A 26,126-nucleotide genomic window follows, 5' to 3' on the forward strand; every position below is an offset into this window, starting at 1 on the left:
GAACAGAGGAGATTTTCTGTTGCCTGCCTCTGCAACCCGGGCCTAACTTGGAGGTCTCCCATCCAATTACTAACCAAGACCAACCCTGCTTAGCTTCCAAGATCTGACAAGATTGGGCTTGCTTGGGCTGTCCAGGTCAGGGTATTTTAATTGGTTTAGCTTAATCTAACTTCTTATCAATTTAGGCAAGATTAGAGTAAAACATTTACTCTAATCATTTACTGATTTAAACATTCACATGCAAAACTAATTCTACTGTTTAGGTTTAACCAGTACAATTAACAAGTAACCACACACTAATGCACAGCCTGCAGTTGTAAACAACCATCATAAAAACAAAAGAGAAAGATGTTTGGGTATGATATCCATCTATCCATCGTAGTAACAACAGAAGAGAGTTTGTAAGAGAATCCAAAATGCAGCTGTGCAGGTAGGACAGCAGTAGGCTTCAGTTTCAAGGGCCGAGGTCGGAAAATGGAGCTAGCCTCATTTCAAGTGTTCCTGAATGAGCCTCTTTCAATATCATCCATACAAAAGAATGGTTCAATTTACTTCCGCAAGGAAAAACAAAACACTGCACTTGAGGAGGAGAGCATAAACTTGCCCTCCTTTGTGACACTCAGTGGCCTGTCGTCATTGACAGGCATCCCAGTGGGGGAATGCACAAAATGCAAGTCTGTACACAGAGCACCCAGAGATGTCTTGTACCTTCCCCCTAAGCTTGCATTTTGCTATCTAGATTTAAGCATGCCACATCAGATAGTGGAGTAATTTGATCCAACATATCTCTACTCTTCAACACAAGGGGCCCAGCTCCTAAAGGAAAAGACTGATAATAATGCATGAAGACTATTGGCAGATTAGTGGGGAAAACACCTAGTTGTTTTTATGTTGTATTTATTGACTATATCATACAGACTTCAGATTCTTTTTGATCTTAATGATAATCTGAAGTCAAACCTCAAAGAGTTCTCCTAGCTAGCCAAAATAATTGGCACAAATGCACTATTAAAGCAGAAAACATACAGCATTCAAATACACAATCTGACTAGTAAGTCAATACCAACAGAATACATTCAAAGAACTTCCTCAGCTTTGAACCGGAGTAAGGGAGTTGCCGCATTATGCTACTACCCAGGTAGATTCCTCAATCTTACATGGATGAAATGCTAGATATGAATCCACTTGCACTGTGGAGTGGTGGATTGGGGGCCACAGAGAGATCATCATAGCTCTACTGAGAAAATCAAAAGCACACACATCTGCATGCTAAATAAAGTATGATTACCACTTCATCAGGCAGTACCCAAGAGCTGTGGCTGGTTTAAAACATCATAATAAGAAATAGGTTTTACACAACTGACAAGCCAAGGCAATGCTTAAAACAAACACTGTTTTATTTGGGCACTTCTTCACAAACCCAAAATGATGCAGCCCATTTATGTAGCAGTTCCATGTACATATTTTGTATGTTCTCAATTAGGATAAACGTTTTTATTTTATTTTATTGGTTACATTTTTATTCTGCTTATCCTCCAAGGAGCTCTTAGCACTATGTAAACCTCTTGACAAATCTTCTACAGCAGTTGAGTAAAGACAGAGTATGTGCATGTGTCTGAGAGGCCTGTATTCGTCACCCTGTGAATGTCACCCATGACCAAGCTGGTAACCTCTAATGACTGTATACATACCTGGGAATAGGCCCCATTCAAATAAATGAAATTGGGGAGTCTTTAGGAGACAGTTAGGAGTAGGTTACCTCTAAATCTGGTGAAGTTAACTTAAAAATGCCCCCCAGTCCCCCAGACACTGTTCCTTGTAGGGAATAATGGCCAGTTAAACCGTGGATTCTCCAATCTGGATCAGAGGATCTGACCTGGATTTCAGGAATACCTGTCACTCAAGGCTCTCTGTTTTTTTGAAGAATTAACCCTTCACAGTCCTTCAGCTGTTTGTACAGCATTTCTAACTTTTTAAAAAGTGCAATCCGTCACAAATATTAAGAGCAGTTCTCCAAATGACAGCGTCCAGGCTTGATAATCAATCAGGAGTTCTAATACTAAGAGTATGACTTGCTTCACGACAAGAGTCCTCAAGGTGTACTTGCTGATGACACCCAGGCCCTGTCGGATTTGTTGAGTTTCAGCAGACTAAATCGTTCAGATTTGCCTTTGGAGGTTAACCAGATATTTTTGAGTTGGTCCTGACAGTGATATGGTGTGGAGCCATGTATTATAATGTATCTTAATATTTCAATTTAATTTAAATGTTATTGTTATTATTTGTTCTTATGTTGGTTTTAACATATTATATTGTTAACTGTTTTAAGTCACCTAGAGATCCTATGGTGAGCAGTGACAAAAAAAACCTTATAAAAATATTAATAAATCACATGCCATAGGACACTGGGAAAAGAGCCTTCAAATGTGATTTTAAAAATAATCACCTATCATTCTGTGCCCGAACAAATGGGAAGCATATAGGCAGTGATAATATTCCTAGGATTCCCTGACATAGATTAACAGACATTTAAAAAGAACTCAGATTGTAGCTGCTTAATGCTGACTGTTTGGGAAAAGAGGGATGCTAAGAGGCAAGATTCAGTAGCGTGACTTGCAGTTCAAGAGGCCTGTCTCACAGTACTGCTCAAGAAAGTACTCATGAATCTTGGAAATTTCCCCTTGTAGTGCAAAAGGTTTGGGAATGCTAACCTACAGGGTATTTTCTTGCCATTCAACATTGACTTGTCTTCTTGCTTTAATATGAGAAAGATCTGGGCTGGGGTGGGGCTGGGGACCTTAACATGTATTTTCCGTCACAGTTTTTCTACTCATCTTATGCAATGCCACAATCTCACTGGTATCAGGATTCAACATCAGCACAAATCAGAATGACAACCAGAGGGAAAGAAGAGACCCAAGACCTTAGCAGTTTCATGCAGACTGAAATCACATAAACTTCAATATCTATCTATATATAAAGACAAGTGTCCTGACTGACTCATCAACACTCAGCCCAAACCCCTGGACCTAGAAGCGTGAAATTTGGGGAGGACATTCCTTTTGTGGTGTAGAGGTTCACTAAGAAGGGATTTTAAGAAATTCACCCCCTAAGGGGGTAAAAAGGGGTAAAATGTGTTTTCCCATAGGGATACAGCTTCCCTGTGTGGCTGGGAGGCTGCTCATCCCCCTCTCCCCACCAACTGCCAACTCAGCCACTCTGCCCTGAGGTCATTTGCATATGCAGCCTTGATTGGTCATCATCCCAACATTCTAAACAGTATGCAGGACATGCAATACTCAGGACACATTCAATGACTCCCAGTCAATGAACGTGTCCTGAGGTAAAAATACCCCTCTAGGTTTGCCAATCTCTCTGTGGGCCCTGGCTTTCCTGTGTGGCTGGCAGGCTGATGGGTCAGCTGTGGAACTGTGTTCTGAGGTAAAAATTAGGTCAAGGAAACTGCAGATAGTTGAAGAAAGACAGTAGAAGATTCCTGAAAAGGGATTTTATATACAAGTCAGTATGGCAGCTGAGTTTTTAAATTTCCATGGGGAGATGGTGCACGACCTTTCTAGGGGTCATTTCAATGTGAACCTCTCACATGAACCTGCTGAAGTGCCCACCACACCACCCCTCCCTCAGTCCAACTCCACCTCACACCTCTTGCAGCCATCATCTCTTACTGCCCCCAAGAAGCCTCCTGGCAGATGTTGTGCAAGATATACCGATGCTAAAAGGAGGAAGCAACTTAGAGATGCGGCAAAGAAATATGCACATCGTACTCCTGAAGTGCACTGAACAGCAGTGGGCAAGTACCAGCAAGTCCTGAGTCCAAGGGAAAGGTGACCATCCCTGCAGGCCTGGGCACAGTAGTAACGACCATAGCAGACCTAACAGCCACAATATACCCTGATATCATCACTATCATGAAGAACATGGACGGGCTGTGCAAGTGTGCCACTCTGACCCCCAAGAAAGACAAGGCTGCCATCATTAATGAAACACAATTTAACTCCCTCGAAGGGGCAGAAATGGAGTACAGATCTGTGGACTCAGTGGTGCAAATGGATGATGCGGTCCACTACCCTGTGGAGTTCCTCAACATGCTCAACCCTCCTGGCTTCCCAGCCCACAAGCTTCTCCTCAAAGTGGGGGGAAACCACCAATGAGGTCTACAAAGAGATCCTTCAATAGAAAAATAAGGTTGTATGTATTTTTCACTTTATTACTGCACTACAATCTTTTCCTTTTAAAAATCTCTTCAATAAATGTCACATTTTGAAATTCACTTCATCAGCTTTAGGCATCAACATGCTTCGCTTTATTCAAACACTTTTGTGAAGCTCAGGGTACTATGCTATTATACTACAAAACCAACTCAACCCCACCCCCACCCCCAACCAAAAACGTTACTTACCCATAAATATTATAACTGGATTTAAAGTAGTTAAATACTATAGCAAAGCATAGGCATCAAGCTAGTCTTCTATATATATAAAGACAAGTGTCCTGACTGACTCATCATCACCGCCCAGCCCAAACCCCTGGACTAGAAAAGTGAAATTTGGGCAGGACATTCCTTTTGTGATGTAGAGAGGCTCACTAAGAAGGAATCTTAAGAAATTCACCCCATAATGGGGTAAAAAGTGTTTTTCCATAGGGATACAGCTTTCCTGTGTGGCTGGCAGAGTTTGGGTGGGTTGAGGTTCCAGCGCACAAGGGGTCTGCCAGTAGTCCCAAGGGGAACTCGAGCTGACAAGGTTACCGTGTGTGTCAAGGCATCATATCTGTGGCCCCTCATCAGGACACTCTCACTAAGAAAGAACATGAGGGTCCACTTGAGAAGCAAGGTGACCGCTGGGGAATTCTCTGAACTCCTATTAAAAATAGGTGACAGAGAGTATCCCGAGTCCAAGGTAAAGGTGACCATCTCTGCAGGCCTGGGCACAGTAGTGATGGCCCTAGCAGACCTAACAGCCACGCTTCGCTTTATTCAAACACCTTTGTGAAGCTCGGGTACTATGCTATTACACTACAAAAACAACTCAACCCCTCCCCTCCCTAAACAGAAACATGTTACATACCCTTAAGTATTACAACTGGATTTAAAGTAGTTAAATGCCATAGCGAAGCATGGGCATCAAGCTAGTCAACAATTAAAAATATTTAGACATTTTGTGTGGGGGTGACATCGTCACATAGATAGCTGGAAAGAATCTTCTACATTCCAAATTCCTGACAGTTGAAGTCAGTGGCCTTATTTCTACCCACTTCTTACAACTTTGTGCTGTTAAACGAGGGCTCTATTCGATTCGAGGAAGTTTTCCATCGCCCCAATGCAGGAAGAAGCGAACGCCATCCACAGAGGCCACTTCAGTCCCAGATTTTCACAGGGAGGCAACCCCGTCGAGAACAAACCCCATCCGCAGCGAGGAACGATCCCGAACCGCCCTTGCCCCGGCGGGAGTCGGAAAACGAGGCGAAGAGAGCGCTCGCCAGCCACGTTACTGCAGACACCAGAGCCGCGTTGGTGCGTCACACGCCGCCTCCCCCGGGACGAATCCTGCCTCGCTGCTTTTGCGGACGGAGCGCAGCCACCGCCACTGGATCCACCCTTAAAGTCCCGCTTTGGCCTCGAAACGCGGAGTCACAGCCCCCTCCCTCAGAAAGGCGCATGGGAGCCCCGCTTGAAGGAGCCCGCCAGCGAAGATGACGCGGCGCGGGGAGCGGCGCAAGTAACCCGGAGCGGCTGCCACGGAGCGCCGCCCCCACCCCCACATTTTCCAGCTCTCGTCGCGACCAGCCGCGCGGGCCGGAGGGAAGGCTCCAGAAGCCGAGAAGGGAAACGGGCGGGCAGGCGAGCTGCCTGGCTGACATGACGGGCAAGGGCTCCCCTTACCTGCTGCCAGCGCAGCGCCCGCCGGAAAGCACGCGGTGAACAGCAGCAGCGGAGAGAGCTGGAGGCGCATGGAGAGGAGAGGAGCCCCGTCCGGCCCCCTCCGCCCGGCGGACAAGCCAAGTGACAGGCCCGGCAGCCTCTCAGGGAGGCATGACGGGAAATTCCTGGGCACGGGTTGCCCAAGCAGCTCCAAATATGAGCATGGAGAGAGGGACGGAGAAGCCAGCCAGCTCCACGCCTGCCCTGCCGATAGCCAGCCGCTTGGTCGGGCCGGAAAGATGACCAAAACGGAGAGGGGCGGTGGGGGGAGCGCTGCATGCCAGACGGAGGGCTTCAGGGCAAGCTGCGCGTCTGTTCTGCTCTTGCCCATGAACTCAAAGTATTTTGCCCAACTACTCCAGGATTCCCCTACTCGGGTGAGGTAGCCTAGATGCTTCTACAAAGCTCTCAAAGCAACCAGAGAAGAGATTGCCATTTCCCGTTGTGTGTGCCCTATAGTATAACGCATCAGCTTTGTTACCGAAAACACCAAGGGCAAGCATTTCGGCAAGGGACAGGTGGCTCTTGCAATTTCTTTGAATTCACTGTAAAAAGAGCTAGGTACAGTGGCTTCCTTGGCCCTGTTATAGAGGCCTATGATGCTCTAAGTGAAAATCTTGTAACAGATTCACACTTAAGATATGGTGATAGCCCAGGCTAGTTGAATCTCTGAAGCTAAATATAGTTCGGCCTGGTTAAAGTTAGATGGGAGACCATTAAGGAAGTCTAGAGTTGTTATGCAGAGGCAAACAATGACAAACCACCTCTTAACCTCTTTTGCCTTCACAATCCTACAGGTTCATCCTAAATCAACTGGGAGATGACAGCAAAAAAAAAAAACCCTCCACAGTTCTGTTGTGTTAGTATATAAATGTTCATCTAAAATTTGGCTTCATAGCAGCACTTAAGACTGACTCACTGTAAAATCATAAAATATTGTCAAATTCCTCAGATATGGGAATGAATTTTAACAGCATTGTGCATTCAAACTGCAACTTTTAATCACATTAACTAAAGTCGGGAGAGAACTTGCTCTTATGACACCTGTTTGAAATACAGTACCTGAATAGCTTCAATAAGCCAACTAACTCTTTTCCATTTTAAAACTGCACTTAGATAATGGCTGCAATTAAATCAATGTCAGCCTCTGTTGAAATATACTGTAATTTATAACATCGTTTTCTTAAAATAAAACACATTTAAGACTTCCATTTTTTAAAACTGAGGAATGACATGAAGTGTCCATTGGAACACATTGATTCCTTTAGAATGATTAGAGGCAGGCACATCACCTTTCCCACTCCTACAAAAACAGATAAAGGAGGAACTTCGCCTCTCCACAAACAACTTTTGTAGAGAGTTAAAGGTAGTTTGAAAGGAGCAGTGCTCAGGATCATGCATTAATCCTTCTCTTGCCTCCGGTGAACATGGGACAGCAGAAGTTTGGAAAGATGCTCTGACATCTGCTCCCTGCAAACAGCAAACAGATCTATAGAATCCCAATTAATTCTCACTGGACTGACAGCTGCACTGACTCTGTTAATGCAAGGCTGTCCCTCGTTGTAGTTGTACTTTTTAGATCCGTTTAGTGGCAAACAGTAAAAGAGAGAGCAACTCTCTGGAAAAAGCTGGTGGCACAAAAACCACCTCTTGTGTGGAAAGGGGTACAGGACAAAGTGACTCTGAGTACAGAAACCTCTTACACGCCTCTTCTCCCCACTCACCCAAATATGAAAAGCACTCAAGACCTGCCCTGAATCACTGCTTTAAGCATTTAAAAACTGACACATGTATAAAAAGCCCTAATAAATCTTTAATTAGTTTTGTTTTGCTTTTGTGTTTTTACAGGACAAATGACAAATTACAAACATCTGATTTTCTCAAGTGTCCAACGTATTATACACAATCCCATCTGTCTTGCAGGAAGGAATATTGGTCAACATCTTTAGGTAAAATAAGCCACATAATAGTACAGATAACTATTATAAATGTACAGTGTTTACAAATAGTTTAGAAGCAAGAACGATGCATCAGCATCAAAAGGCAACCTTTTAAACTGCCACAACTAATTTTACATTCACACTTGCAACAGATCACAAGATGGTTACTAAGATCAGGTCAATAAATCACTATGATGCACAAATACAGCAAAATCTGATTATATACATATCATACATATACATGTATATTATACATATTTGTATATGTATATCGTAAAACTCATGAAAAATCTACCAGACTTAACAAAAATCTACTCACTTGTCAAAAATATGTACTTGCTCTTGGTGAGTAGAATTTTGCATGGCTGATTATATTACACATAAGTGTTAGCATCCAAGACATAAAACAGACTAAACAGGTTTTTTTTTTCAGATAAGAAACCCTCCATTATTAAACATGTTGCCCACAAAAAGCACAAAGGTAAGGCACAATAGGGTTTTCTGTTGCAGAACAGTGTGCATCATGTTCACTTAACCATAAGAAAACGTGCATTATTTGTGCAAGTTCATGCTGCAGATCCATATCTACAATAAAACTGGGCTTTAATAAATGTATTTTAAACTGGTTGGCTTCCCATCTCTTCACCTATACAATAACCAACTGGATTGACAAATTATGCTGCATTGACAAGAATTGTTGTATCCAATGATTTTATATTTTCAACTAAAAGTCTTAACAATTTTGTAGTTTTAGGTGTAAACAATGCACAAATTTAATATAGAAACATATACAGCTCTTCATGTAAATGTACTGCATTTCTAAGCTCTTACAACCAAAATTTTGTTTCCAAAATATGTGCATCTTTTTAGTTTTACATGTCTAGGTAGCAAAACCATATAGGAAAAAGTCTATTGTCCCAGTGGTACATTGCCACTGCCTTCCTTTTGTAATAAATAACAGCTTTTCACAAAGTGTTTGAGTACCTGCCAATTGCTTCTTTATTGCTCACATAATTTTGAATCCATCATCACAATTACAATATCAGACCATTCACACAAAATCATAACCAGATATTTTAATATAAAATCTATAAAAGATATTTAACTTGTATCTAATACTTCAAGGTGTTTGGCTCTTTGACCTTTATGTAACGGTACAGCCAAAATATATAAAACATTAGGTTATGAATAAAACAGGAAGCTTATTCACTGCTTTAATGCAGACATTCTCACAAAACAAGATTACTTTGCTGCCACCACCAGCATTTACATTTATATACAAAACCAGTACATCTGCATTAAGTTGGTTTCCCCTCAATAACCACCAAAACAAAAATTTCTTTTCCATCCCCAGGCTGACACAGATAAAGCTTTTATAGCAACAGAAACCAAAGACCGGACAGAAAGAAATACTTCTATTCACTTGCCATCAGAAACTGTAGGTAGTTTTGTTACAAAATACCCACAAGATTATTTCACAGGAAATTATGGAAATACAGTACATCTCCATGCTTTTAGATTGTTATCAAACACTTGTTGGTGCAAAAATACAGCCACATCTGAGAATGTTTAGGAAGTTCCACATCTGTCATGCAAAAATGGGTTGGTTTGCTTGAGCTCCAACACACTTCAAAGAGCAATTGTTCTTTTAGTTCAGTATTACTGTCTCATTACTCAGACATTCTGAAAAATGAGACTTCTGGAACGTGGATTAATGAAAATGTTACATAGAAAAAATACTAAAAGTGGAAGACAGGACCAGACAGGAAGTTTTCCTGTGGCAAGTTAGCAGTTCTAGTAGTGATGTCTCAGGAGTTTCCCTGAGAGTTAGTTGTGCCTGTGCGGAGACGAAGATGCGACATCGAGTTCATGTGTGTGTTTGACGGCTTCAAGGGAGCATTACAAGTAATAGCCTGGGGGAAACGGTGATGATATCGATCTAGCCGTAGATATTTTACTGTTACCAGTTTTCCTGTAGTAAAGTACAATAGTATGTAAGACTTTCTAAAAAACGTTAAACAGACAACTTTGGGCATAACTTTACATTTATAAAAAAGGCGAGGCCTGCTATATTTGCACTACAAGATAACGATGTTTGCTATTTTAGCCACCTTTCTGAATTTCACAAATTCACACTTCTTACCATCAAACCAAGATCCATGTAATGCCTTAAAAGCCTTTCCAGCATATTCTGGAGACAAGCATTTGACATATACACAACCCTGAAAGGGAAAAATGTTTTGGTTTAGATCTAATTATGAAGTTAAGTATGTGAATTAACAATTATAAATGAGTTTTTACCTCCCGTGAATTTTTGTCCACTGCTATATGAACGATTCCCTCGTTATCACTGCATTTTTCCAAGATTGCCTCTTGAATTGCCAAATGCCAATGATCGCCTATTTCCCTAAAGCACACATACAAAAATCACAAAATCTGCATGTTATTTTTTGTTCTTAAATGAAGAATTAGAAAGGTTATTGCTTACTTAGGAAGCAATACACAGTAGTAACTCCAGATATACTTTCAATGGTCTGTGTCAGAGGACACGGAGTAGCTGTGATGAGAAGGGGTGCAGGCTACAGGCTAAGAGATATGGACCCAGTAAATGTGTGGTGTAGTGGTGAGAGTATTCTAGGAACAGGAAGATACAGATTCAAATCCTCAGTCAGAATGAAGCTCAGTATGTGACACAGCATCACCATCTAACTTACTTCAAGGGTCTGTTTTGAACAACACTCAAAAAGTGTAATGCTATGCCATTTTTTGGTCGACATCAAAACCAGCCCACTTTTTTCAATGGATTAAAGCCATCCAGAAATGGGGCAGCATCACACCAGTATTTATGAAAAGCCACATTTGTTAATATTTTTCATTTATAGTACATGATTTCAAGGAATAGTTAATTCATTAGCAAATAGTTTTACACAGCAGATATACCTAAAGACGGTGAACAGATCATACGGTAAGGCTGTAATCCTAAGGGCACCTTTCTAGGAGTAAGCCACACTGAATAACAAAGGACGTACTTCTTAGTAGAACTGCTCAGGATTGCTTCCTAAATTACCTAATTTTAGGCGGAGGGGAATATAACTTCCTTTCTCCTTGCAAGCAGAGAACTGGTTATGAGGATGAACTGGGAAAGAGGGGAAACCATATAACCTACTCTGAGTTCCTCAGAGGAAAGTCAGAATAAAAAGGCGATAGAATGCTCTCTTGATGTCCTACATTTCAAAGAGACTTCAGAGAGGCTCTGGCTTTGTGTTTATCATTTATTTGAAGGCCTTAGCAGGCCAAGAAACCTCTGTTCAACAGGCTGATCTGACCAACACTAGGTTGAAATAATGATTCAGAAATGTGAATAAAATTCTCAACAGGAAGCATATACAGAGACAAACAATCACAAGTAGTAAGGTGTGATTTTATTCCATCCTCCCTTGCTCTGCACCATCATGTCATTACCATATATTGAAACAGTGAATACATTTTCATTCATTCGCACTTCTCTAACTTCTAGCCACAAAGTCCAACCTTTTCCTTATGCAATTAACAAAAAAGTATACTTACATAACTGGATCAAACATATTGCGAATCTTTAGGCATGGTGTCAAACTATTTGGGGGTGAATTTCTTCTATCTAAATGAAAAGCTACAAAGAAAACATACACGAGAATTTATGTAGTAAACAGAACATCATTCTAGCTCAAATATTATTCATATATTAGCCTGTTTCCTCCAAAGAAACTATAAACATATTTCAATCATTAAGCAAAAAAAATGAAACAGTACAACCAGGGAACCGGAATACTATACCTAATACTATCTTCTTAAGCTCATAATTAAGCTTAAAATGGATTCTGAATGAAATTATTAAAATTGGTACTCTCAAAGCTAAATGTGCAAATGTGCAAATTAACAATGCACATTCTTTGCTAAGTTTTATAAAATCCAAGTACACTGTTACATACCTTGCCCCTGCCATACTTTAGATGGTATGACCAACATTTTGTCACATGGTGCAGATGGCTGTATCCATCTCCAAACCAGGAAATCAGCACCACCTATTCTCCGTGTTTCTGTGCGAACTCTAGATTCATTAGCAGCAAGAAAATCAACAGCCCGATTCCATACTTTCTTCATTTTTTTCCTTAGATATAGAGAAAAAAAACTTTAAAAACAAAAGTGCTCTGTTCCAGTAACTGTCTTATACCAAAGGCTGATGTTAAAGATGCATCTCTGAGCCATTTGTATAGATTGACCTAACATGGCTACACATTCATTTTCCCATACCTGTTTTGAGGTGGAATCAAAGAATCTCGTACATGTGGAATAGGCATATATGGCTGCAAGTCTTTGCTTTCTTGGCATGCTTCACTGTGGCTTCTTAGGACATCTGAAAGAATTTAACATAAATCAAGTTGAAAACAATCAAAATGATAAATTTGGCTAGGAGTATTTAAGGACAGTATAACCTATACACTACCCTCTGATGGGGCCTGAGGGATGTGGTAGGAGATCTCTAGGCACCTGACAGCCTAGAAGCTGAGATAACTAACTGCACAGATTCAAGTTCCATTAAAGGGGGAACACTGATGTAATTAAGTGATGGCTTCACTAACCAGACAGGATTTTTGACGCCTCTTCCTCCATTACTCTACCCCTCCCACCCCAACACACATGCATATTTGGACACTCTTCCACTTACATTTAAGCTAGAGGCCATTCAAGAACTGTCAAAATATTCTCAGTATTTTCAATCTGATGAGTTCTGAATTTCTCAACCCGCAGGCTGAATATTACACTGGTTCATTTTAATTACAAATTGTACATATGGCTATTTTCTAGAAAAATGTTTTAAAACTTACCTATAATTTTTACAACCATATCATACATTTGTCTAGTCTCCTCTTCCTCCTTAGACCACCGATATTTCATATACCTCAACACTGCCCAAATAATTCCTACACCTGTGTCAAATCATTAAAAAGGTGAGTTAAACCACCCAACGTTTAGTGAGATTCATGGATCAAGCAGGTAATACAAATAATTTGCATTTAGCAACAGTCTAGAACTGACTAAAGATTTTCAGCAGGAAGGAGACTAAATGTGAAATCAGTGAAATTATAATTTATGCTATCTCCTTATAACGAAGGAAATACTTATTGTTGAATTAATATGATTTTGAAGTCCCTGCCTATTCTAAATTAAGTATTTAGAATATGGCTTGCATATTCTTCCTTCATTCAGATACTGTATCACAGTTTACAGTAGATTCACATAGTTTTAAATACCAATCTACAAACAGCACTCGTGCATATTTCTTAAAATCACATATATAGTATACAATTTGATAGGGGGGTACTCACCTAAAAGCAAAATTAATGATCTACATGTTACAGTAATGAATGCACGGCGAAAACGACATGTAAATGACATCTGTGGCCGGGTTGATATCAGATATTTTATATCAGTTGTATTAGCTATGGATTCCTCAGAGTTGTGGCCAACACATCTATAGAAAGAAAAATTTCAATTCTTTACTGTAATGTTTTGCCACATAAATAAGTTTATGTGGTTTTTTTCTATGTACTGATTTGGGTTTTCAAATATTTGTTACTGTGGGCTTAAATGTAAGCCTCTCATATGAAAAGAAGGGAGCTGGATGGGTAAGTGAAGTATGTCAATAATTGGACAGCAGCTGTACCCTAGGGGGCAGAGTGAACTGTGATTTTGGGAGATTGCAGAGGGAAAGGTTTTTTTAGTCAGCCAGGGAATTCTATCTAGTTCTGCCAGTCTCTGTGTATCAGAGAGCGGTTATTCTGTCTAGTTCAGTGAATCAATGTGGAAGTCTGATTTTTCTAATTTGTGGATGAACACATCCTGTCAACAGCAGGAAAATATAACTTAGGCAATTGCATCTGTGTATCTGTATCTGTGTAGATGAGAGGAATGCTTATTCTGTGAATGAAGAACTGTGCAGAAAATTATTCTTTGTGACTGGGTCTGTGTATATACGTTTAATAATATATAACTATTTTGAAACCACCAACTTTATGAAACCAATATACTTATCTACAAGCATCATGCATGTGTACTTATAAATAAACTCTACTTTTGCTTAAGCAAAAGGTTGGTTTCATCTGGAATATAGAATCTCCTTTTTAACCTCATAGCCACTCTCACACGCTGAGTGTTTTGTCATACTACTATCTATAACTAAATCTTCCTCTAATACCAGATAATCTAAAGAGATGTAAGGCAAAAGCCATTGGTGACAGAGAAAAACTTTTGGGAACACTTAAGAAGTCAAGGAAGTGGCTATTTATAAGCCACACCAAGGGGCAAAACACCACAGGTGGTGGTAGTGGTGGGATTCAAATGCCAAAGAGAAGGTGTTCTTGGGGTAAAAAGTCTCAGTAAGATAAGAGAATACCTGAAGCTCTGTGCAGAGAAAAGGAGTATTGGATATGACCAGAGCCCTCCTGGGGTAAAAGTTTAAGGTAACATAAGGAGAAGCTGTAATAAGGGTCTGAGGGAAGCTGAAAACAAAAATGCTACACTTACTTTTATGATAACTATGGCTCAATTCAGGTGATTATCTAAGTAACGCATCTTTTCAGCATTAACTATGGTTTGCTGCAGCATCCAAATTGGTAAACTGTGGCTAGCACTCATCCTCAAGTCCACAACTACAAACGCACTTCAAAACTGTTGTTTCCAAACTGACTTTAAGCATTAACCACATTGCATTAACTCAGACACCACTAACCAGGACATAAACTGGGGAAGAAGAGTGCATGTGAACCTGTAGCTTGTTCACATGTGAATAATGTATGAACTGAACTTGTGTGTGAAAAAAGCAAAGATTATAAAACAAAAGACTTACTTTATGCCAACATCTTCTCCACTTTTTATAATCCATTGCAGGGATTTGTTAAGCTCTTTTTCATATTCTGGACCTAAATTCTAAGAGAAAGAAGGAAGCTTAAAGTAAGTGTGGACCTTGGATATAATGTTTTTGTTTTCACCTGCCCTTCTAGTTTATAAAAGCTAACATTTACACTCTAATGATGAGAACCCTTTGACATATACATGTTTGCTTCTCTAGGTAGGAGGATTTGAAAAAATTAAAAGCTCTCTGGTCCCTAGTAAAGCATGCTTGGAAATGGCCTTTTAAAGACTATTTCCAGAATTTAGCCAACATTAACATATTCAGCCCTGACCTGGTTAGCCCAAACTAGCCTGATCTCATCAGATTTCAAAAGCTAAGCAGGGTCAGGCCTGGTTAGTACTTGTATAGGAGACCACCATGGAAGTCTAGGGTTGTGACACAGAGGCAGCCAAGGGTAAGTCACCTGTTATTCTCTTGCCTTGAAAAACCCTATGAGGTTGCCACAAGTCAGCTGTGACAACAGAAAAAAACATGCAGTTTTAAAAGTACATATTATACTGAGTATTCAGTCATTCAGTCAGAGACAAAAACTCTGCATTTCGAACAAAATAAGCATCTGTGCATTTTCCTTCCACTTACAAGATTGTTTGCTTTCGGTTAGCTACATCTTTTCCTCAAAGTTACATATATCTGAACACACACTATCAAAGTTCAATTCTGCCAGTACAGTAAAACAGAACATTTATAACAAAGAACTCTCACTTAATGGCAAACATTTGCTTACTTTTAAATATTCACCCGCCTCCTGGATGGAAAGACCTTTCTTGTCAGAGTTGCCACATTCATGATCTCCTAGTAGAATTAAATATTTTTGTCTATTGATTTCTTCTTTATATTAAAGAACACATCCAAAAGTACAATCACACTGTTAAGTAACTAAAGATAATCTGAATGTAGCACTACATGAATAAAGTTTGTGTCTGTAAATCAGTGCATCTCTACTGTCAGTTGCATGTCTATATGGTATACACACTGCAAATGCTCAATTTCATTTGTAACAGTTGCAAGAGAAAGTTAAATGAATATGCAATGATTTCTCATTGCTCACAAAATAGCAGGAAAGTGCAAGCCACCTTCAGTCTAGCCTTTCCTGGTTTTGAGTGATTCACTTTCAAAATGACAATTAACCAATGCAGGGTTTTACATATGTGAACACAATGTATGCTTATCCCCTCGCATCAATCTGTGGCAAAGAGGAAGGTTACATTGTGCCCAGAGATCAGTTAGAAGTTTCTAATGTAGTTACTAAGTACCATAATAAAGCACTATTTATAAATGTTGCTTCCAGACACAACCACATTTTCAACTCTATTACCAGTTTGGTGGGATATGTCAAATGCAAGTGTACGAAAGCTTATATGTGAACAAAATTGGTATGGAGAACCACACAGTGACCCACACACCTCTAAATTTTTTTAAAGTTTCAAATGAACTAAACAAACCTGATTGGTGGTTGTTGTGGGTTTTCCAGGCTGTATTGCCGTGGTCTTGGCATTGTAGTTCCTGACGTTTCGCCAGCAGCTGTGGCTGGCATCTTCAGAGGTGTAGCACCAAAAGACAGAGATCTCTCAGTGTCACAGTGTGGACCTGCCAACATCTTTTCCACACTGTGACACTGAGAGATCTCTGTCTTTTGGTGCTACACCTCTGAAGATGCCAGCCACAGCTGCTGGCGAAACGTCAGGAACTACAATGCCAAGACCACGGCAATACAGCCCGGAAAACCCACAACAACCACCGTTCTCCGGCCGTGAAAGCCTTCGACAAAACCTGATTGGATCCAAAAATGATCTTTTGCATGCAGAAAGTGGCACTTGTTCAGGGAAACACTATCCCACACTTCAATCAAAAGTAATGTATAAGGGAAATGAAGCTAAATCCAAAGGCATCTTTTTGTTCTGCTCACACAAGTGGTTAGTTAAAACAATTTTGTACAATCCCTTGCACAAGCAGAAACAGAAGAACTGCTACAGAACCTACTACAACACTGCAGGAACCATTCCACAAGTGTTTCTTGACCAGTAATTGCTGCTATTTTCTTTTCTCTCTGGACTTAACACACCAAAAAAAAAAATCTTTAACCAGTGATTTCTCAATATAATACAAAAATATTAAAGCAGTAGATGGCTATTCTTAACTATCAGTACCAGGAATATTTTTAATCTAGTGTGCCTTGGCTGTGGATTTATAGAGGGTTGGATCTTATGAACTAGTGGACTTCTACCCTTTTGCCCAGCAATTTCCCAAGACATCTGAAAAGCGGATACATGGCATGGAAGCCCATGTACAGAATGTGACAATGGCATCAGAGGCTGCAGTGAAGAGGAATCTGGAAACTTCACCCTTCCTCAATCTTCTGGAACTGATGTCAACCCACCCCCCACCCTCTGCAAAAGAAAAGTGGAAACATCACTAATTCCTTCTCTTCAGAGCAGACTTGTGTGTCCCAGTTTGGTGTAGTGGTGAAGAGCGTGGGTCTCTAATCTGGAGAACCAGGTTTGATTCCCCACTCCTCTACTTGAAGGCTGCTGGGTAACCTTGGGTTAGTCACAGCTCTCTCAGCCCCATCCACCTCACAGGGTGTTTTGTTGTGGGGAGAATAATGACATACTTTGTAAACCACTCTGAGTGGGCATTGTCCTGAAGGGTGGGATACAAATCGAATGTTGTTATTATTATTCTGTTAAGTATTTCAACAATTTAAACCAACTTAATGTGAGGCGACTATTATCATAGTTTGTTCCTGCAATGAAGAACAAATATTTGCATATTGCTATAAATCCTTTCTGTTCTTCTGTGGAAGCATGTGCATATTTTGGAAAGCTAACTCTTTCATATTAGTTAAGAAGTCTTACCTGCTATTTGTGCCAACTTATCATGAAGTTTGTATAAGCTGTTCATGAGATTTGCCTAGAAATTTAAGCAGCTAATTAGCAAATACTGAAACTATTTAAAGTACTCAGTTTATTAACATAGACTAGCATGCGTCTCAATTCCCAATCCCAATTAAACTCCCATTCACAGGTACGATTCCCCCCCCCCCATTAATCTACAGCATATTTCAACAAGGAGACCAAAGAGTACTCTCCCTCAGCTAGGTGGTTTAGAGTGCAATCCGTAGCAGTTGCACCTTGCTAAACCCAATGACTTTATTGAACTTTAAAGGCTGCAAATTTTAGGATTACACTGTTAGACCACTTACATTTCAATGGGTTCCAAACACTGGAGAAAACTATCAACTACCACTATTCCAAGATAGCACAAAGAACAACAATGTGCAATTTTAGATTATCTTTGGATACCAACGTGATGTTTACAAGCCTTTATCATTTAGAGCTAATCCATCTTGCCATCAAATACAGTGAAGATCCAACAAAGTAGATCGGATTGAAATGCCAAATTAAAACTTTTATTAGAAGCAAAGCAGCATGATGTGTATACCTCACTTTATGCCAGCAACTGAACCAACAGTATGCCATAAAACAGAGGTCTCTTGAGAAAATTTCAGAACCTGATTTGTCTAAGGTAAATAGGATATTCCAATTCACCTATTTTCTTCTCTACAGTAACAATTTAGTATACATGGGCCTTGCATTAAAATGTAGCCAGGCTATTACTACAGAGCCACACCGAAGAGGACTCCAGAAAACATCTAATCCTTGGGAGAGGATATGAACTATTTATGTAATGGTCATCAAGCTACAAATGTCTATAGTAAAATAACCTAAGAATAAAGTAAGCCACTGCTTCAGCACTTTTCAAGAGACTAGATAGGCCATCTTAATGTGAATGTTAAAGATGTACTTACTTGTATCATTTCTTCTGTGAACAGATTTTTATCTATTAATAGAAATAAACAAGAAGTTAGCCATACCAATTCAATACCAGCATTTGAAACAAGACATTTAAAACAGCACAGAAAATCATCTCAAGTTAAAGGCAGCATCCATAGTTTACATTTGAAAACACTGAAGAGTGGAAACAGTTGCATAATATTAAATGTTACAGCACAATCATAGTATTTAAAAGCAAGCTTTTATTTTCCCCTTGAATGCAATACTATAAGGTTTGACAATGCAGGCAAGTTAATATTATTCCTATGTAAAATTACCCCAAGTACTTTACTAGGTACTGTATAGAAGCACAGAAACACAGAGCTGTACTGTACAACACTCCACAGCTAATGCCAGCATAGTCTTGCCCCAACCAGTAACTGCAGTATGTTTTTCTATACTAGAAGCAAGTTGGCCAGAACAGGCCACTGCTAGCCTTGCCCAGCATGCTCACAAGTGCTTGCCCCAAGTGGCTAAATCATAAGATCAAGAGATTTATCTGTTATATAAAATACAGCTGAATCATTACATTAACTTTTCAATTCCAAATGTAGTACTGAAGTATACCAAACTATTGGCAAAAGCAAGACACACTTCAGAAAGTTACAGACACAGTCAATAAAAGTACAGGAGCTAGATACAAGGAATATTTACATAAATATAAGTATTTCCATCCACAGAGCATAACTTTCTTTGTCTTCCCCTGATGCTGCAGTCCAAAGTACCCCACTAATATGCTCCTGGGGATCCAAGCACATGTGTGGTGGTGGAGAGTGCCTTCAAGTCATAACTGAATTATGGCTACCCCGTGGAGTTTTTATGGCAAGAGCCTAACAGACGTAGTTTGCCATTGCCTGCCTCAGCAACTCTATTCATTGGAGGTCTCCCATCCAATTACTAACTAAGGCTGACCCTGTTTAGCTTCTGAGATCTGATATCAGGCTCATCTGGGCTATCAAGGTCAGGGCCCAGGTCCATGTACTTTCATGAAGAAAAACAAACTTCAGAACCTTTTCAGGTCTTGTATCTTTTAAGTATACATGTAAAATGTTTTAAGCATATACACAGAAATGTAAATGCAACATACACAAATATCTTACACGTAAACTCATCGAGGAATTGCAGCACCTTTATCAAATATATATGTAGAGGCAGACCTGAGATTGTGCTTAGTAATGTGGGTGATAAAGATGTACATTTAAAGCACTTGAATGAAGTAAGATTTAGGGTAGAACGATACATTATACACAAGATTCTCTCCCTCCCACACAATATAATTTACCGCATGTCCCAACATCATCATACTGAGCATTTTCCCACTCTCACTACTAAGTAATGGGGAGCAGAAGAAAGGGAGCGCATAATGTCCTCAGGACACAAGGTATATAGTACTACATATTGTGGGCAGGGACACTCAACATGATACCACTGTTTTCAGTGGTAGCCCCTAAGCTTTTTATAACATGCAATCATACTGATACAATAGCCAGCAACTGGTCGTAATTCTCTGGTGAATGTACACTTGGTGGCAAACCTCTGATTGCCAATGTGTAATGCATAAAGTGGCCCAAACTTTGTCAACTGAATTTCATAATTTTCAGTATAAGATCATTTATGCTATCTGCAGAGAGAGCAGATTCATGCACATTTTAAATCTTTACATTACACCCCTGGAAGGCACAAATTGTTAACCTTGTTTGTGTGGTTTAATTTGACCACCCCAAAATCTCTAAAATTAAAACATTGTACTGTAAACATTTAGAAATTAGCTCCAAGACAATTCCTTAGCTCCCTGAGCCTTTCAAGAATCATTTATATTTCTCTTATTAAAGTTGTCATAATTCAGACAAAAACATGAAAAATGGCAGCACAATATGATATGAAAATGTAGCCTTCACAAAAGAGCAACTCTCAAAATCCAAACTATGACCAAAAACCAGTTCTCAAACTTTAGCAACACAAAGTACACCATTTTGATTTGAAGATTTTTTTTACAAACTGTCCTGAAGCCTTCCCCTCCTTTCTCACTGGTTCCTGCTATGTGCCTAACAGCCACCTTTCAAAAGGCCCAGCAGGTTGTGCATGCCTCATGGAGGCCTCCATTCTCTAGTCCCCTTGAAGCAGTATCATGAAAGTCACAAATTTGCTTCTAAGTACGATTCTGTGTCTGTACATGGACTCCAAGTTCAAGTCTAAAGAGCACCTGGTTCTATAGGGTCACAACTCAAAAAGTCCCTAAATCAAGATCTAATCCTTCACATTCCTTGATTAGAAAGTACTTTGTACCACAGACAGCAAGAAACTGTTACTGGTTACTGTGAGCCAGTAGTCTTAAAAGGGACGGGGACTGGAAAACTTTCAAAGTGGCTCAGAGAGAGACAGACAGACACGTGTGCGCACGCACTCTCTCTCTCTCTCTCTCTCTCTCTCTCTCACACACACACACACACAAAATCCCCCTGAACTTCTAGCATTCAACTGACAACTACCATTGGCTATTATTGTCTATGGATGCAGAGTGGTTTCCCTCTCTCCCACTCCTAAATCCTATGCACTGGGGAAAAGAGGAATCCATTCAATCTTAAGTATCTAAGATGACTGATTTGGACAGTCCCTCCTTGGTGTCACTTACCCAAGTAATATTTCAAGTTATCAAGCTATTGGATCCCATCAACCTATCAGCATGTTTCTTGGCCAGCATTCTGAAGTGATCTGGAACTTAGGTGACTGTGGATTATAGCAGCTCTACAAGAACCCACCTTTTGAAACGGGGGAAGCAGATTCTATCTTCTTCCTCTGAGGCAAACATACCCTGCCCCTATTTCTATAAAACTGAGATTTTTCATATTAGCAAATATGAAAGGAGGTTGTTCTTCAACTGTGTAAAGGACTCCGACATCCTGGAGTCCACAAATGCCAGTCTTAGAAACTGTGCTCTAAACCTCAATTTAATGAACTAAACATTTTAGCATGTTCCTAATCAAGAATGTATCCTTTGTAAAATTATAACTCTAAAAGGTTTATGTAGAAGCAGCAGCTACAATGAGATTCACAGAAAGGAAAGGAACAGACTATTTTCAATGTTTACTGAGAGCCTGTGTGTTATAGTGGTTAGAGTATCAAATTAGGATCTGCTGGAGTCCCTGGTTCGAATCCTCACTCTGCTATGGTGGCTTGTTGGGTGATTTTGGGCCAGCCACACACTTTCAGCCAAACTACCTCACAGGGTTGGTGTCAGGAGAAAAGGAGGTGAGAAACCACCAGAACACAGAACCAAAATTCCAAGATTCAGTTCACCAGTAGTCTTTTATACTTGCTTGACTTAGATAATAAGACTATCCATAGTAATAAAATTGATCAAGCACATTAGCAGAAAAATGGTTGTATATTCTGATACAAATTTCAAACAATTACAATGTCTGCGTAAATATTTATTCACTGAAATACTTGCAAGGCAAATAAAATGGTAACAACATGCAAGGCTAAAACTCTCTTTTATCAAGACTTTCCAGCTACAGAATGATTATTTATTCCTCAGGAAATATCTCACAATGTCCCATTTTTATTTTATCAGAAAAGGAACAGCATGGAAGATGACATTAAGATAAAAAATAAATTTCAAATCCAAAACTCATAAGACCCCCCCAAACTGCAATCTATTAAGAATTTTAAGTGTTTCTTTTCAATCAACAATTTTTGAAAAAGAGTATTTCCATTATGTTGCTGCGCCTTAATGCCAAGCACATTAAGGTACAAAGAACATGCACTGATCAGAATGCAAAATCTTACTTTTAACTAATGGAAAAATTGTTCCTTAAATGCTCACTACCAATTTCTTCTCCTTTGAAGTCAAACATGTTTCTTCTCACTTTTATTCTGCTCCTTCAGTCACTGGGATGCCTTAAAACTAAACTAATATTGGATCACTGATAACAGAAATTAGTACGAAATTGCTCTTGGATGCTATTCCAGCAGATCCTAAACATAGAGCACCCTTAATTAGTTCACAAATTCACATATGTTTCCTAGGCAAGATTTAATGTGTTACATGCAGATTAATGCAGCTGTTGGCTTGGATTCCACCTAGAATTTCTTTGGATACAGGGGAAAGAATTTTGCCAATTTTCCCCTCTCTTACAGATACTACCAAATGATGTTCCTTGGGGATGGAGGTCTCCTCAAGAATAGCTTAAGGCAATAATGATGCATTAGTGAAAACAAAGTATGCATATAAGAAACACTAACTTAGACAACAGAAAGAAATGGCTGCAGTTCTTAGTTTTACTACAGAAACAGAAAACTATGACAAGCCAGGCTTCCTGGCATCTATGATACTCCTTCCTGTATGTTTCACTCATTTATCCATCGTACAATTGTGCAGCAAAAGACCTCTGTTCCATATCCTCATACTTACTGTCAACTCCCACATCCTCGGTTACTCCGGAACCTCTCATTCTTAGGTAAGTGAGTCCCAGAATCAGAAAGAATAAGCATGCAGCAGTTAGAAGGAACATAGACAGGTAGTGAGCGCTGAAGCCTCCCGTGGTGGATACTTCTTCTCTCTTGAACTGCTGCAGGAGAGCCTCCTCGGGCTCGGAGAGCTTCTGTTTGAACGTGTTTTTCAGATAGGTATGATTCGAACCTGTGTGGTTGGAGTGATTTACTCTAATGGAGGAGGAAGCGGGAGCACCCGGAGAGAGGCTGTTGGCAGCAGTATATATCCTGGGTTCAAGGCCGTAGCCTCCGCCTGCACCAGTGAGAACGTGATTGTTGGCTGGTTTCCTGTTAGTGCCCAAAGAATCCGTCATTTTGCTACCGCCCAAGTCAGCCAGCAGCGGAGGCAACAAAAGCGGGTGGGATTTCTTTGAGGAGCCGCAGCGGTATCTGGGGAGGAGCGGGCTGGAGTCCAAATATTCGCCTCCTCTGCTTGCCGCTGCCCCCTCCTCCTCCTCCTCCCTCCCCCTATCCCCACGGGCCGAGGCATCCGCCGCTGCCCTGTCGCTCGCCGAGAAGGCGCCGGCTGCACCCGGTCCCGAGCACGTCTCCCTCAGGTCGTCGCTGGCCGCGGCCCCTTTATGGACGGCAAACGGGCCAGCAGATTTGCCCGGGCTTTTCCTGGCCAGGTAGTGGCGGGCCAGAGGCTCCTCTTTCCACACCTGCTGCTTCGTCTCCGCCACTGTCGCCTCGCCCTCTTCCTCCTCCTCCTCCTCGGAGTCCGAGTACTTATCCCTCTTCCTGAGGCCCCCGTGGGAAAGGAACCTGTTCCCGTTCACCGCCCGGTTCTTACAGCGCTGCGGCTCCCGCTCGTCGTCGTCGTCGTCCTCCTCCTGGCCGTTCCCGACTTCCCTGCCGCCGTCCTCTCGATCCCAAGCCACCGCCGGCCGCCTAGCCACCGCCCCCCACCAGGCATTGGGCTTCCTCCGGGCCGACGCCTCAGGCAGCGAGGCGCTGTTGGCGAGGGCAGCCGCAGGCCTCGGGTCTCGGCGCGAGGCTGACGCCCGCTCCCTCCGGCTCCCAACGGCGCCAGCCTGGCCCCTGGGGCTGGCCTCCGCATCCGACTCGTCCGAGCTGAAGCCCAGCAGCACCTTGCCGCCGCCGAGGGGAGCTGCGCGGGCCCGGCCACTCCCACTCCCAGCCGCCCGCGACAGAGAGGCGAGGTCAGCGCCGGGCAGCCTCGTTTCCAAGCCGCCGCCGCCCCCGTCTCCTCCTGCTGTCGCCGCCGCTGCCCCCGGGTTATTGTTGTTACTGTTCCGGGTCTTGCTAGCGGCGGCCCCGCCCGCCCGCTCTTCCTCGCGCAGCTTCTTGAGCTTTTTCAGGTAGACTGGCCGGGTGCTCTCGGTGACAGGCCCCGGGGAGAAGCCGAGCCGCCTCAGCTCGCAGAAGAGTTCCTCGTCGGTGAGCTGCGCGGCGGCCGCCGCCATTTTCCTACCTCCACAGCCGCCGCGACCGCTTCCGACCCACGCGCCGCTCACCCGTCTCCGCCCAGCGGGCTGCAGCCTTAGTGGTAGCAGCACGAGAGTTCCGGTTGCGCGTCGCAGTTGGGGGAGCCTCCCATATGCGTGGAAAAAGGCGGGCCAGTTACGGGAATAAATATAATAGGACATCTGTGTTTCATATACATTCTTTACATTCCCAAATGTAGTTTTTAAAGTTAGACAGGGTTTTGGAAGGCCTTTTGCCTCATGACACGACATCCAGTGATGGAGGAGGCTCACAGGAGTGTAGTTAACTCCTCTGCATAGTTGACGGTGTTCTCCTTTATGTTGTGGCGCCCTGAGATCATGAACTTTACTCCCAAAAAATGATACGGTTTTTAAAAAGCTCTCTGGGGAGGCTCCTGTCCTGAGCCCTTGAAGTGCTCATTGATAAAGAAAACTGAGTTCTTTGTGTTACATGTTGGCTTTTAACTTCCACTGCCGTCTACCTCTTCCCGTACTCGCCCACAACCCAGCTATCCTGTTGGCTTTTAGAAGGACCCTAGTAGCTCCAGGCTCACAGTGTCAAGCAGGAGGAGGAGAAGAGTATTTAACTCTAGAGGATCTCGTTCGACCAGACCCCCGTTTGCTTATATTTGCGGGGTAGAGAGCATGATTATGTCAAGCCACTAACTCCTGCTACGCTTTATTTTAAAAACTTTTTAAAATGTCAGTTTGCCCCTCATGCGGAGACTGGTAACCGGAATTTGATGGAACAGCTACCGTGTGTGCTTATTACCCTCTCTTTGTTCCCCGCCGGCCTGAATTGACGCGTGCGCTCTAGACTGTGGCCTAGACCCGCCTGTCACCCTGGAAGCGCCTCGCCGCCTGCTAGAGGGAGGGGGAAGGATGAGCGGGTTTGCTAAGATCAAGATCGCGCGCAGACGCACGCTGCTGCTTTCTTTTTTGTCAAGGGCGATAAGTTGCTATCATAATCCTAAGAACAAAACAGCATAGGTCTGTTTTTCATGATCTTTCTTTGGGCATTTCAAGTTTGCGTGACAACAAAGTCAATCGCGCTATTCTGCAGGGCTAGGCAAACTTCAACAAGTTTTGTGAAGTTCAATAGCCAAAGACACAGTGATATTGTGGAGACCCCACAGACATGCATTCTATCACTTTAGTTCATGATACTGTGAAGCTGTCTTTGTGTTCTATAAAGAAACAAGCATAAAAGATGCCTAGCAGCATAACGCTTTTTATTCTAAATTCAACACTAAATGTCATAAATATCACCATCATATTACTATATATGCCAGAAACCATATCCAAAATGTCACTTCAAAGGGTTCTGCATAAATTTTCCAAATGTCTGCAGCCAATTATGGGGGAAGAGGAATTTTGCTTAAATTTTATGCATTTGTTTCTGTTGCGTGGATGACTTTATGGTTAACTTTCACCACCACAGAAGTGGCAATTACTTATAGATGGCCTTTTCACCACATTTTACCACTGAAGAGGCAATAGAATTCGCCTTACCATTTG

At 41.5% G+C, this 26,126-nt stretch overlaps 2 protein-coding genes across 4 annotated transcripts in view; both read right to left on the reverse strand.

The window, feature by feature from the left end:
* The window catches only part of MSRB3 (methionine sulfoxide reductase B3), a 97,401-nt gene extending 91,359 nt beyond the window's left edge, over positions 1-6,042 (reverse strand). Inside the window, exon 1 of one of the 3 annotated variants that reach the window (XM_054988826.1) lies at positions 5,903-6,042. The gene's annotated coding sequence lies outside the window, so the exon portion shown is untranslated. Of the gene's footprint in view, positions 1-5,274; positions 5,636-5,902 lie in introns of those variants that run through there. The other 2 variants (XM_054988823.1, XM_054988822.1) reach the window with 2 other exon arrangements.
* Positions 6,043-7,734: 1,692 nt separating this feature from the next.
* On the reverse strand, positions 7,735-24,630 carry LEMD3 (LEM domain containing 3). The gene is made up of 13 exons (XM_054988941.1): positions 23,081-24,630; positions 18,642-18,673; positions 17,689-17,743; positions 15,558-15,625; positions 14,768-14,847; positions 13,248-13,393; positions 12,747-12,848; positions 12,172-12,274; positions 11,850-12,028; positions 11,449-11,530; positions 10,183-10,288; positions 10,025-10,103; positions 7,735-9,853 (listed from the first exon to the last, which is right to left on the reverse strand). Exons 1-13 carry the CDS (start codon positions 24,585-24,587, stop codon positions 9,690-9,692), a joined length of 2,703 nt encoding a protein of 900 aa, XP_054844916.1. The 5' UTR covers positions 24,588-24,630; the 3' UTR covers positions 7,735-9,689.
* Positions 24,631-26,126: the final 1,496 nt, after the last annotated feature.

Source organism: Eublepharis macularius, chromosome 9, assembly GCF_028583425.1.
Source record: "Eublepharis macularius isolate TG4126 chromosome 9, MPM_Emac_v1.0, whole genome shotgun sequence".
Taxonomy (NCBI): Eukaryota; Metazoa; Chordata; class Lepidosauria; order Squamata; family Eublepharidae; genus Eublepharis; species Eublepharis macularius.

Bases quoted from the DNA above. Each gene is read 5' to 3' on its own strand.
- LEMD3 (XM_054988941.1), bottom strand. From the start codon at position 24,587: ATGGCGGCGGCCGCCGCGCAGCTCACCGACGAGGAACTCTTCTGCGAG. The intron at 13,394-14,767 runs GTAAGTCTTTTG...TTCTTTCTATAG, and splicing joins GGAGAAGATGTTGGCATAAA to ATGTGTTGGCCACAACTCTG. The intron at 11,531-11,849 runs GTATGTAACAGT...TTTTCTTTGTAG, and splicing joins TAAAGTATGGCAGGGGCAAG to CTTTTCATTTAGATAGAAGA.